The sequence below is a fragment of the Anarhichas minor genome, unplaced genomic scaffold (genome assembly GCF_050575085.1).
Source record: "Anarhichas minor isolate MPS153535 unplaced genomic scaffold, ASM5057508v1 ptg000007l, whole genome shotgun sequence".
NCBI classification, from domain to species: Eukaryota; Metazoa; Chordata; class Actinopteri; order Perciformes; family Anarhichadidae; genus Anarhichas; species Anarhichas minor.
Window position 1 is genome coordinate 11,517,114 of NW_027466453.1, and position 13,805 is coordinate 11,530,918.

The 13,805-nt window shown below is 43.4% G+C and overlaps 1 protein-coding gene across 1 annotated transcript; it reads right to left on the reverse strand.

Annotated features, from left to right (window-relative positions):
* Positions 1 to 138: 138 nt before the first annotated feature.
* gmip (GEM interacting protein) lies at positions 139 to 13,500 on the reverse strand. Its single transcript, XM_076085801.1, has 21 exons — positions 13,139 to 13,500; positions 11,618 to 11,699; positions 10,980 to 11,076; positions 10,851 to 10,890; positions 8,733 to 8,858; positions 7,290 to 7,354; positions 7,037 to 7,144; positions 6,834 to 6,914; positions 6,396 to 6,557; positions 6,064 to 6,201; positions 5,371 to 5,561; positions 5,058 to 5,149; positions 4,905 to 4,967; positions 4,701 to 4,790; positions 4,468 to 4,610; positions 4,178 to 4,354; positions 3,942 to 4,079; positions 3,648 to 3,847; positions 3,236 to 3,557; positions 2,439 to 2,541; positions 139 to 1,582 (listed from the first exon to the last, which is right to left on the reverse strand). The coding sequence occupies exons 1-21, from the start codon at positions 13,182 to 13,184 to the stop codon at positions 945 to 947; spliced, it is 3,102 nt and encodes a 1,033-aa protein (XP_075941916.1). The 5' UTR covers positions 13,185 to 13,500; the 3' UTR covers positions 139 to 944.
* Positions 13,501 to 13,805: the final 305 nt, after the last annotated feature.

Here is a 13,805-nt window from a genome sequence, read left to right on the forward strand (position 1 = left end):
GAACAGTAACAGGCAACCATCTAGAATTCCATCTAGACATCAGAAAATGTTGCCTCACTTTATATCTGAACTGAAACAGGCCAATGGATGAAAAAGGCTGATGTTGAAGAAGGAAAAGTGACATCTCAAAACAGGCAATTAGAAATAAACGGTTTATTGCCCTTCCTCTATTGTGTCTGCCATGTTTTCCACCTACACTGGGAGAACACCGCCCCCCTGTGTCAAAACAGAAAAGGTGCATGAAACTAAGATTATATATCAGTGTTAGGATGTCTTCACTGTGACTCCAACGAAGGCATATGTCTTTTTTTTTTCATCTGGAGCCTATAAAACGTTCAAAAAGCACAAAAAATACATCAATCTTATCAATCATACATCAATAATATTATCTTAAAATTACAACACTTGATGGCATTTGTATTTAGCTGCATTTCATTATAGTTTGTTCAGGACAAAAACGGAGACTTGATATTTATGTGCTAGTTTGCATCGCCTGACCTGCCACCTCAAACCACCTGGTTGAAACATTCAAATGCAGTAGAAATATTTAAAAACTGATAACTACGCGATCCTCTCTCATCTGGTTTGGATATTAGACAGCTGGACGGACAACAGATCAAAATCAAAAAGAGGATTAATAAGGCTGTGGTATCCAAGTAAGAATCAAGTCAGAACTTTTCAACTGTGTTTCCTTAAATAGTGACTCCAATGAGAGTTTGAAGCATTTAATTTTAAGGTAACTGAAATTTCATCTGTAATTTTTTTTGACAGTTACATTTTTGTGTATAGATACTTGTGTGTAAAATATGGGAGCGTTTCAATAACAAAAAAACGGCATGAATCTTGATAGTCGTTACACACAATAGAGGAGATATCAATTATTTTATATCTTCCAGCGTGTGTGAATGTATTTCAGTGAACTGTCTGGAGCTTTCTCTCTTTCCTCAGACAAACAGCTGCTCGTCCTTCCCTGAGTGGCAGCGTCTCAGTCTCAGGCCAGACAGGATCTTCTGTGCCGGAGAGGTGAGGTTGCGTTCAACAGGAAGTGTCTTTGGTGACTGACACAGAGCCTGTCTCTGTCCAGCACTCTGTCTGTTGTTGGACATATTTATGTTCTGAGCAGCTTGATTCCCAGATGCCACCTCCTGAGAAGACCCCTGTGTTGTACTGGATGATGTCGTAGTTACAGCTGATGTAAATATTGAGTCCAGTCCCAGCATGTACTGGACAACCTCGCGGGGACTCGGTGGGACGTCCACTGTATTCTCTGCGGCAACGGTGGCCTGGTGGGGCTGGAGGGTGTTCTCAAAGTGGACGCCCAAGTTTTGGGAAAGTCTCTGGGTCCCAGGCTCTGGAGAAGAGCTGCGGCTGCTGTCTGCACTCCCTGTACATCCTCTTGCTGGGGCTGCAGGCTGTCTGGCTGCACAACCTGGGTCGGGGAGTCGGATTCCTGGGTTATGATGCCGGTAATACTTCACAGGCTGTCTGGTGAAGCGATAGTGTGGCTGGGTCCCCAAATCGGTGTCTGGTTCCCCCGTCGGCTCACCCTGAGGATCGCTCGACGCCCCTCTCATAGCCAGGACTGAGGCAGAAGAGGGAGAGCAAGCATGTGATTCACAAAAGTTGTACAAACACAGCGCATTGATTAAGAGAAACTTGGCTTTCCCAGCATATTGTTTTCAGGCGGTTCAAACAGAAAACCTTAATTGGCAATATCTAGCAATATGTCTCTTTCCAGAAATCATGACCCGGTTACTCAAGATAATCCACAGACTTCCTATAGGACCTTGAGCAGTTTCATTTAGGAGCTATGGTTGAAAGAAAACATGATTCCTAGGTTTAAAACTAATTGTACTATTCTGCGTTTGAGGTTGATATATTCAAGTGTTCGGTTGTGAATTGAAGCTTTGAAGCTGCTTGGTTTCGTAGCCACAGAGAAGAAAGCCGCTAAGAGCTACAGTACAGAGCAAAGCAAGCGAAGAAGTGATAAAACCTCACAATCAGCGAGGTAATCTGACTCCCCCAGTTTTACAAATGACTACGTCGGTGAGAAAAATGAGAAGGAAGTCTTACTTCTATAAATAACTTGAGGAAACAAATAAAGTGAGAAAAAAAAATGGAACAACACTCTTGAGGCACTCTGCACCCACTTTATCTGGTGCTTAGGAAGATCCTGAGTAACCGTAAGCCAGAACAAACCACCTGTCTGTGAGAAATAAAGTAAACAACAAGATCTCCAGAAGGATTCATTAAAACATGTCCTCAAGCAGCAAACATACAAGATGACATGATGATCTATAACTCATTATACCAACAACTAAAAAGCCCAACATCTACAAACTACATAAGACATCAAAACACTATGAATTCAATTCTATCATTATCTCGTTCACCTGTTCTTGACAGGCATAGCTGCTCTATTACTACGTCCCGCCTACCTGCTCTCTCATTGGCTTCAGGGCTGAGCTGGTCCACCGCCTCATTGGATGAAGACTTGTCAGATATATAACCCTCGCTTGACTCTCTCTTGATTGTTCGACTCTGTTGGAATGACACAAGTTGAGTGGTGGATTTCTGCAAGTTGTTTACAGACCACGTCTAAACCCTGAAATACTGCAGCATTACAGCATGATGATAATGATTCTTACTGGGAAAGGCCATTAGTATTACTGGATCATTCAGCCCCTTTGATATTAGGAATCATTTTAAACATGGTCCAGGAGATTTGAGTATTTTCCACCTTTTTTAACCCACCTGTAGGATAATTTTATGTTTGTGTCTCTAATCCATCTGGTACAGCCACTGTAAATGTCCACAGGGGGGTAAACTATTTCCTGTTTATAAGCAAGAGCAGTGAAATGTCCACATGGTATAGCTTGATGCAAGAGACCAGAGAGCAGGAGGAATGCAGTACCAGCAGCAGCAGCAGCAGCAGCAGCAGCAGCAACAGCAGCGTGTTAATCCTGACAGAATGAACAGGTTAAGGTGCCAGGTGCTAAGGCTCTTAAAACAACAAGTAAATTAATCAGGAAAAGAAGCTCAGGCACAAACTCACTCTAACCTATGTGTTTGCCAAGCAACTGCTTCTGATCCTTTATAAACTGTAGCCGCAGTCAAATGTTACTATTAAAAGATTTTGCATTTATGAGACCAGTAAAAAATCCTGCACACTCGAACACAGCAGCAAACACTAAGTCTGTGTCTGAGCTGAATGCTTTGTCACTGCAGTGCTTACTTCTAGTGAGTGTGGCCGCTCTCTGGAGGAGGTCTCATGTTCCGAGCTGGTGTAAACCTCCCCATCAAGGGCACAGGAAGCTCTGGGAGGGGTGTCTGGCAGAGGTGTAGTGGGGGCTGGGGGAGGAGGTGTACTGGGTCTCCGATGAAGGCCAAAAATCTTGTCATGGTGTGTGATGAGGAACTCAACAAGCATAGCCTGGTAACTGGTTTCCAGCAGGGCAATCATTGACATGTCCGTGGACACAAGAGGGCGCAATAGTGTCGGCCCAAACACAATACCCAAATTGCTCGGGGACATCTTGTTGTCGTTCTCTGAAACTCTGTGAAGACAGAGAAACAGACACATTCAAGCAGCATGTAAATTCTGGATTAATCTACTGGGAGGGTCTGTAACCCTGCTGCATGCTCACATTTGCAGGTGAGATATCATGTGCCGCAGGGTGCTAAAGCAATATGGAGGGAGTTTCTGTAGTAGCTTTTGCAGGCTGAGAGTGATGTCCGTTGTCTCGTTAGTGTCTGGTGTCGGCTCCCTTTCATTCAGGTGCTGAATGGTCTTTCCCATCGTGATGAAATGATTGTACAGGTCAAAGGTTAGTAATGGCTCTGGGAGCTGGAAGAGAGTGAGGAATAGAAAGGTTACTCACTGAGACACTAACATCTCTTATAATCAGCCTCATTCATTCAGTTGGCAACGGCTCCTGTACCTCCTTGAAGAAGTGCTTGAGGATCGAGGTGATGTCATGCGGGGAATGGTCAGACAGGTCCACCTGCTCCTTTTGCATCTCAAAGGCCTGACAGAGCTTCTGGATGCGGGGCTTGGACCCACTCACACGATACACCCCCTCAGAGAAAAACAAAAGCAGAAAACTGTTATCAAACCGCAAACTCACACTTGTTTGTTTTTTTCCTACGTTGCCGGCATTGTGATGGTAAACAATACCTGGATCGAAAGAGCTCGGCTCTCAATCTCAGACGTGCAGAGCAGCACCACAAAGGGCACATCGTCTGGCCTGTCACCAGTCAACAGAGACAGGTCCACTCCAAACACAGTCCCCTTCCTGTTCTCGCACTCTAGCTGACACACCTCCATGCACTTCCTGTGCAAAGCCAGCCCGCACTGAAGGTGGGACAGGAACAGCACAGAGGACATCAACAATCTTGCACAGAATCATTCACGTTCTGCTGTTCTTCTACAAAATGCCGTTACTGTAAATATCTCCTATTTCGTACCTCCTCACAATCGACCCCGTTGACAACAATGTAGTTTTCACACTGCTTGCATTTGACCATCTTGCTCTTCAGCTTCCTGAGTCGGTGTGTCAGCGCAGCTCGTGAAGGCGTGCGCACTTTGACCGGCTGACCATCAATGTATTCTGCAGGTAGAGGGAGAGGATCGACTGATGTAGATTAATTCCCGTGGCATGGATTTGGGGTTAAAGAGGTATAAGAAGGGAATAACAAACCTGATTCTGACGCCACATCCCGTTCGTCCATGTCGTCCGATGACACTGTCAAAGTGGATGCGGTTTTGGGCAGCCTCCTATTAGTGTGAGCTTCAATTATGCACAGAGGCACAGTAGAGGGGAAAGCAAACATGTTTATTATTGAAATGTTTTCATATGCATGTGAAAGTAAAGTTACAGAAACACATGCGGGGTTGTGCTTACCAGGGCTGGACAGAGACTCCAAACTGCCTCCAAAACTCTCACTGTCACTGTACCCTGTTCTTCCTTAAGTGCACCAAAACACATACGAAAACAAAAATGTAATTAAAGCGCATAGTTTGTTTAAATCGTGGCTTAATCATGGGGAGTCCTTACTGCCATCGCTGTATCGTCGGGACGGGCTGTCATCTGTCATCGGTGAGGAGTCCTGCAGAGAGCTGAGAGGGTAGCTGGTTTTTCGCTTGTTCCTTACAAATGAAAAGGATTGTGACAATCGTTTTAATGAATGAAGTGTAAGTAGAAGTGCATACAAATTGTACACCCAGTGGTACATTTTCATAAATAATTACCTTCTTGTTTCGACTTGATATTAAGTTTAATTTCAGGTCTTAAACACATTATGATTTTATTAAAACGCTACATACAGCCAAAGCAGCAGCAGGGACAGTCATAGGTTAGTTTGGCTTACCCTTTGTAGGGAGGAACATATTCCTGGAAGGTGAAGACTTGGGAAGGTTGTTCGGGGCGACTCTTGCTCTGGATGTAGAGCAGGTAGGGCTCGCCAGGCTCCAGGGACCTGCATGTCAACTCCAGGCTGTGATAGCCGAGGGGGACGGACTCGGTCTGCTGCCGCTGGTAGTAAAACATGTTGACTGTGGCCTGATGCAGAGAGGAGAAAAGCTCATTTATCAACAAATAGTTGCACGAGTGTAATAAATAATGTCAGAGTACTGCTTTGCGTATCGATCTCCTTTCAAAATCTTCATCATTGCTAGAAGTGTTAACCTCAACTGATGTGTAGCAATTCTACAAGAGTAATCCCTTTGTTTTATTCTATTATAGAGGCAAAGTGACAAACAATAAAGCACTGCTTGAGTAGATTTATTCAAACAAATGAATGCACTTATTGGTGCAGAAGTGGAGGCGGAGACGTGGTTTACTTTCAGCTAATAAAAATATGCAAATATGTGTCATTTTATACAACAAACGTTACGGTTTACTTTGTGACTAAAATAAATGCATGACATCACTACTACATGTTCTATGTTTGTACCACAGCCCCGTTTAACCATTTATGCTTTGAAACTGCTGCAGTGGATATCCAATCTAGAAACAAGCTGACAGGAAGACAGATGCTTAGTCTCCTCCATTTCATACCAACCTCTTTGAGCACAGTGTCTCCCTGACAGATGAGCTTGCGAATGTGGGAAATAATTCTCTCTTTGACCTTTACTAACTCATCCTGGTGGATCTTGGCGTCAGTCACGCACTGCCTGTACAGAAGCTCTGCCTCCGACACCTGAAGGAGACAGAGAGAAGACCTGAGATTTGCTAAATTACCACTAATCTACATCATGTTTCTACAGTTGTATTGCTAAACGTCATAAACACACTATGAGGACACTGGAAATTATAATATCCAGTATTACTTCTGTGGTAAAATGTACTCAAACTACACATTATATTAATGTAGTGCATTAAGGAGACATTCACCTTAGTCTTGGCTTCATCCTTGGACTTCCGCCTCTTATCCAGTGTTTTGAATCCAGCTGTGTCGTCTAAAGCTTTAGCAGAGACAGCTTTGGCCTTTACTAGCTCATCGCAGCGCTGGAAGTACTGCTGACGAGCCTTTTTAAAAGCCGTCGCTGTTTCGTTCTGAAAACACGCGAGGAGGACACAGAGAGGGGGGAAAAAAACTCAAGATGAATTTTTTCTTATTGTGTGAGCCATGTGCAGTCTAATATCTCTTAAGCAGAAATCAACAAGGTCATAATCGACTGATACGCTTCTCACAGAGGGACACATGTTTGCTTTAGATGCTTGTTCAGGCATCCAGGCTGTTGGAGTGTCTTAAATTTGAGTAAATTAGTTTTGACAGTGTAATAAACCGAGCACAGCTTCAGACACAAACAAGATTCCTAATTCACTTACCATCCTCCTTTGTTGTCTTGCCCACTGCTCCTTAAACTCTCTGCGCCACTTGTCGATCTCATTCTTCTTGGCAGCCAGGGCCTTTGGGACAGAGATACTGAATCAAACACAAAGTCATGGCTACATACCCGCCTCTAAAAGACAGAGGGAATTTACTAAAACTCAAACTGTTTCTATGTGTGTGTGTGTGTGGACTTGCATACTTGGTGACAGCGGTTTTGTAGCAGTTCTGACGTCTTTCTAGAAGACACGCTGTTCTTGATGTCTTGCTCCAGCGCCATTGTGTAGATGCACTGCAGAGGCATCATTTCCTACAAAGGCAAGGACAACTTTAGACCGCTTTCCTATAGTAAATATAGCGAAGAGAGGTCAAAGGTTACAAACACAACTCCATAACACATTGTGATCGCCACTAAAGCGTTTTCTTTGGCACACATTCAATAAACACAGCTGTACCTGCTGCCCCATAATGACTTTTGCTCCTTCAGCTGTCTTGATTACATTTTTTGCAAATTCTTGTTCTGTCGACAAAAAAAAACAAGTTTCTTATCAGCTTACGTCACTCACAAGATACAGCACATCAAGACAAGACAAGTGGAATTGGACAGTGGACTGAAAAGGGATGATTGATTACTGCTGTAGCCTCGATATGATGCTTGAAGCTCCATTTCGGACCAGCTCGGCGATATAACCCAGCCTCTGCGTCCCTTCAGATAGCCCTGACCTTGACCCAACAGCTCATCAAACCTCCTGAGCTGGTCGTCCATTTTGACCTCAACAGCTTTGGCCTCTTTTGATACAAACCAAGAACTACAACAGGAAGTGTACACACATACCCATTTGTTTTCAATGTTTACATTTTGGATCTGTGAAATGGTCTGTAGATAACCGGAGGGCTCTGAAAACTTTACGGGTCATAACCTGATTCTAGCAAATCTCTGATTGACGGTCCTTGATCTGATTGCTCTTTTCCTAAAATGGACACCGTACTGTTGCTGTTAGGGATGTCACTGTGTTGCTCTAATATGTGAAATCCACAGTAGTTTGGGGCTGAGCTCCACCCAGGATTACTCATCTGTTGCTGTTGCCTAACAAGGTGCTCACACAGCTGAGCAGGACTCTCCTGTTTTGTTTGATGCCAATAGACTTTCATGCTAAGCATCTCAGTGTGGACACTGGGCACCTGCGCAGGCTGATAATCAGTGTCTACGGACTCCCAATGCACCCCGTCTCCTTTATTGCGCTGCTCTGACCTGCTAATCTGCCCTCTAATCCTCTCTCTCTCTCTCTCTGTGTACAGTGTGTAGTTCACCGAGGTTACTGCACCAACCGTAGACACAGAGTGAAATAATACAGACAGACCATGTTATTGCAGGTTACAACATGGTGTTTTACCACACAAATCAACCCGCTCACAGGCATAAAGTATTGGTTCCTTATTGATGGACACTATAAAGCAAGGCTCTGCTTTCATGACGCCTGCTGACTACTGTCTTAATGTCTATATATATCTGACTTTACTAGGAATAAGTGGGTGTCTTGAGGCCATGTCGCTGGTGGTTATGGCTCCAAATTGATTCAGTACACAACAGCTCTTACGCTATAAGAAATTCTTAGGTACTTAAATGATAAAAAGCCCACACTTCAATAAATGGTGATACTTTTCTAAAACAAGTGACAGCATAGTGGATAAGAGGATTTTCATGCACTGGATTCCCTGTTGTACAGTATATTTGCATTTTGTTAGCGCAGCATCAAATTAGTTTTTGTGTGCAGTTCATATTCAAATGCATTCACATGATGCACAGATGCCTCGATAGAGACGCCACAGATATGTTATAACAATAATTTGCATGCCACGCTACTGTTTCGCTTTTTTTCAGCAGCATTTGCACTTACCCAAGCTGATTCTCTTCTCCATCCAGGCCAGGAGGTCTTTGGCGTAGCGGCACCACATCTTGGTGTACTGCAGCGCCGTCTCCACTCCGTCATCACACCGACAAAGGGCCAGGTCTGCTTCCTGGGCTGAGAGGGGGAACATCAGCATCACTTCAGGCTCCGCACGCTTGGAGCTGGTCCCAGGGATCACACAGTGTCCATCGGCTTACAAGCTCGTCACTCCTGGAGGACTCAAACAGCCTCGGGCCTCAAAGAAACACCTGTCTACTCTAGAGTGGAAGCCCCCCCAGGCTCCTAGACTTCCACAGACAATTAAAAGAACGTCACTTAAATAAAAGTACACACAAACCCAAAACAGGAAACAATGACTGCATATGCCAGCTCATAGCTGCATCCTCAGAATACAGGTCCTGTGGTTTCCGCACATTAAGCGTATCTCTTGCATGAAAGCAGTATACTGGTGCTTGTTGGTAAAAGCTTACAGTAGACACACATGGGATGTGACCTGAGAGTGGAAGGTTTCTGTGAACCCACGACAAACAGCTTTAGCTAAACAACTTCCCTCCTCTCCCCTCTTCCTCTCTCTGCCTGGCCCCTCCCGCTCACACCTGTGTTCGCTTCTTTCAGCTACAAAGAGACAAGCCGAGCGGTGAGAGCAGAGTCACCAACACCCCTCAGTGCCAGTCAGCGGTATCAGACGCTATCGTGTCAAAAGCTGTACTGTGGTCAGGCAGGCAGGGCGTTGATATGACAACCGCTGTGGTTCTTCCTCCCTGACGCACACCAACACAGGGCGGACGACGTATGCGTGACAATCACATGGTCTCTCTCTCCCCACACGACTTTCTCCTTTCCTCTTTCTCTCCGTGCTCCACTTCACCACATTTCTAAATAAATGTCAAACTCCATTAGAACACATCTTGATTTTCTTGATTTAGTCTCCTCACGTACCACAGCGCAGTTCCAAGTACTCAACTATGTTTTTAACCGAGCAAGCACGCATGGCCAGAAAGAACGCAACAACTTCTCTCTCAAGTTCCTCACTCAGACGTGCACGTTTTATTCTGGTCTGCTCTTTTGCACGGATGCCAAATCCAGTTAGAGCGGAATAAAAATCCGAGCAGGGTGATCTTTTCTTCAAGCAAAGATCTACAAGAAAGAACAGGCAATTCCAGAAGAAGGATGGATTTGCAGGCAGATTGTGTGCCGAGCTTGACCTCTCTTAGCCTTTCCTCTCTGTGTTTAGTTTCAGGAAGAGCTCTGAGGACTTTGAGAAGATTCTGTGCTGCTCCATGGCTCTGGCCTCCTGCATTTGGATTGGGGATTATCCCCGTCAGGTCCAGATTTCAGAGTGACAGGCTTTAGAGGAGCATCGCGTGACGTTTACCTCCTGGTGTGTGACCGGGGGGGGGGTCCAATCCCAACCAATGGAAACACATGAAACCAGATTGCCAAAAGAGCATGTTCCAGTAATGTGCTTAGTGACAAGTGATTATCGTTTGATTTAATCATATGAAATGTACTCATACACAAATGACCTGGTATTTTTGCAGATTGATGGCAAGAATTATATTTAGCAGAATACAGCACTAGTGACCGCGTTCAACACACAGGGTCACACAGGTTTGGACTTGAAGCCAAAAGAAGATCTTAAAGAGACATTTCTACTTTGTTATGTCCACTGTGCTTTAAACACCACCTGTCTCTGTAATTCCGAATATCTTATTTTGTGCTGTGGCCTCTTTCACACGCCTCCTTCTTTAGGTGGACCCCTCTGTCTTCTGCTCGTGTCTGAGGTCACAACTGAGAGCAGATGTCTCCTGCTTTAATCCCGTCTCTTTATCCTAATCTTGTTACAGCAGGGCAATTACAACTCACGGCTTATTTGAAGAAAACAAGTAAAGATTGATGAAAATATTCTGTTAAATGTCACAACCGACATCATCGCTCATGATCTGATGTTAAGATAAGATGGTAATCAAACCAGTAACCTTAACCACAACAATAACTCTCTAATTCACAGACTGGTGGTAACTTTCTGTGTAGATAGTGATTCCAAGTGAACAGAGCTTTACCGTTTGTATCAACACTTCTCTCTCACTGTCACACAAACCATACCTGGTTGGTTTCCATCCACGTCATTGGCCTCAGGACGAATCTGTCGACAAAATTTCTGGGATCAATTTCAACAATACAAGTAACAGACATAAGTATTTCATGTATTCATTTTGAGTATTGATTCCTTACAGACACTTCCTGTTGCTCTGTGAGATCTTCGCTTCCTGTAAAGATGGACTCTGTGATGGACTGTGAGTCAATGTCTGCCAGCAGATCCTCCCCTACACTGAATATAAAAATAATGTATTGGGACAGAAACATACACAAATATCAATACCTAAAACGGCTCAGGGTTTGTTGAGGAACATCCTACATGCAAACACTTCCTGCAGCTACCTGCCAGACAGATTTAGGAGAAATACAATTGCCTTATGTACATTTTAAGGTACATTTATGAATACACTTTTGCCAATTTACTTTACTGCACTTCTACTTTAGGAGTCAGTGCCACTTCACAGCAATGGTGAGGAGGTTTGGGGCAGATGTGCTACAAAAGGAAGAGTTTCCAGTGGTTTCAGTGGTTGTCACACAACTGGATTAAGATAAATATGACATGATAAAGAACTTGTTGCCAGCGCATGAAATAATGATTGCGGCTTTGAATTGAAAAATGGAACTGAACACTTCCATCCTGCATGGCTGACTGATGCCTCACTAACCGCTGCGTTTCTTTCCGTCACAGTATCAGGGTGAAACTGAACAAAACTGCAGCAAGACAAGACGAACACTCGGTGGCTCCGTTTCATTTGTAAATGTGTAATACTTACGAAGATAAATCAAGATTATCAAAGTCTCTGAAGATCTCACTGTATCGCTTGGTTTCATATTTATGATGCACCTTCTTCACATCTGAAATGAGAAATTGGAAAAGCTTAGATAGATGAAGTAATACCATGGTTTATGTCATACGTAACACCGTTGTGGATTTGAGATCCTGAAATGTGATCCTCACCATCAAACGCAGGCTACACAGACATGCTGACGCTATCTCTAACACAACGCAAATATTCTCTATAAACGGAAGTGTGCTAATTTTAAGGCCAAACAAGAACCTTTAAAAGCTTGTCTAAAGCTGCAAGACTGCAGATCCCAAAATGATGTTTTCTTTCTTTTACAATGCCACCAAACAGACAGATACACGTAGGTTGGAATGATGACTAAGCCATGTAGCTCTGACCTCCTTTCTGGTGGTCCCTTGACAGTGTTGGTGATGTGGTTATTGAGGTAGACATTACTTTACTTCTGCACTACTGCAGAGCTGCTCAACATAAGGCATCAGCTAAACGTCTAGTGTACAACATAACAGTATACTTTGAGAGAGAAACGTAAGAAAAAACATGGATTAAGATTGTGTAAAAGAAATGAATGGGTAATGAAGTCAGACTTAGTTCCTCTCCTGAAGTTATATCGAACAGCATTTCCTTTACATTTCTGAGAAAAACAGTGCTGGGACTGAATGTGAACTAAAATATAATGCGGAACAACGTGGTGCCTTTTGATAATGAAGCCTCAACCTTTTCGACTCCCACTATGTAACTGACTTTTCAAATGAAACAGATGAAGAAGAAGCAGTCTTGCTCTCTCAGACACGTCTCCATTTTGGTCACCACATCCTGCTTGCAATTTGTGTCACGTCCCATCATGAACTCAAGAGGCCTTGTGTGTTTCACACCAGCAATGTTTCAGTATTAGGAGTGACAATTTAGCGGCAAGTTTTAAGTAAAACCAGAACACAGAGTCAAATTCTTCACATTCAGAGACAAACTCTTGAATGTTTTGGTTTGCTGCAATATATTCTTTACATTCATGAATTTAAGTTGTGCTGTGAAAAGTTCCCTCGTGTTTCTAAGAACTTACGAGGACAATGCAAATCTTTCTACTTAGAAGTTTCACCAACCGTGAATCAGTCAATATTCTATTTGGGCTTTTTGCAAAGATTAAAGATTAAAGACAGACGTATCTTGTTAAATACAAAAACAGACGTCACACAAAAAAGACAGAACAAGAAATGTGTCAAAACAGTGAGAGAGTTCAGGAAGTTCACCAGTCCTCCTTTGACTAGGAGGATGCTACACAGCATTAACAAAAGGCACATCCACACACACACACGTTATAATGGTAAAACGGCAATGTCAGCAAATTTCAAGTCAAGGCACAGCAAGAGAATATTCATCCATTGAAAAAGAATCCTAACAAGTGAAGAAACTACAAACAGTTTTAAAGTTCATATAGCATGATGAGTAACGTATCCTATGTATGAAGTGAAAAATCACATTCTTTGTACTCACCTGTGACTTGAGAGGAATCCTTGTTTGGCACTTGATCTTCTTCCATTTCTACACTATCACCACAGGAGCTGGACCCTACCAACACCACTCACACATCATCTGCCCTTAAGGTCAAACTGCAATGCACAATGAAGAACGGTTCAGTTGAAGAGTTGCACTGCAATCTCTACAAACACTGACACACACAAATGATTGGCATGCAGCTCTGAGCTTGCTGCCGTTTGTGCTCACGAAAATGATCTTCCTCTGGCAGAGTGGAGGTTGGCCAATCGTTTCACCACCATGGGAAGAGGAAGTGTATCTTGCCGTCACTGTAAGCCCCACCTACACTGTCACACTACATAGTGAGAAGGTGCCACTGGGTTGCTAGATTGTGTCGTTTTAGGAAAAGAAACGGATACGGCCTCAGTGGTTGAAGTGCAAACAGGTTGGATATCATATATGTATTGACAGATTACAGATATGCGACATTCATAACAGACTTTTCACCTTGATTGTGGCAGGTATTAGTGTAACAAAACAGCTGATACTTAATCTGTACTACATCAGAATACACAGTAAAAATCAAGTTCTTCTTCACTTAATCAACAGAGGAGCTAATACGCTACAGTTGAATTCTTCTGTATTTGGTTGTTTGTTGTTGACTCACAGCTCCCCAGTTGAAGCA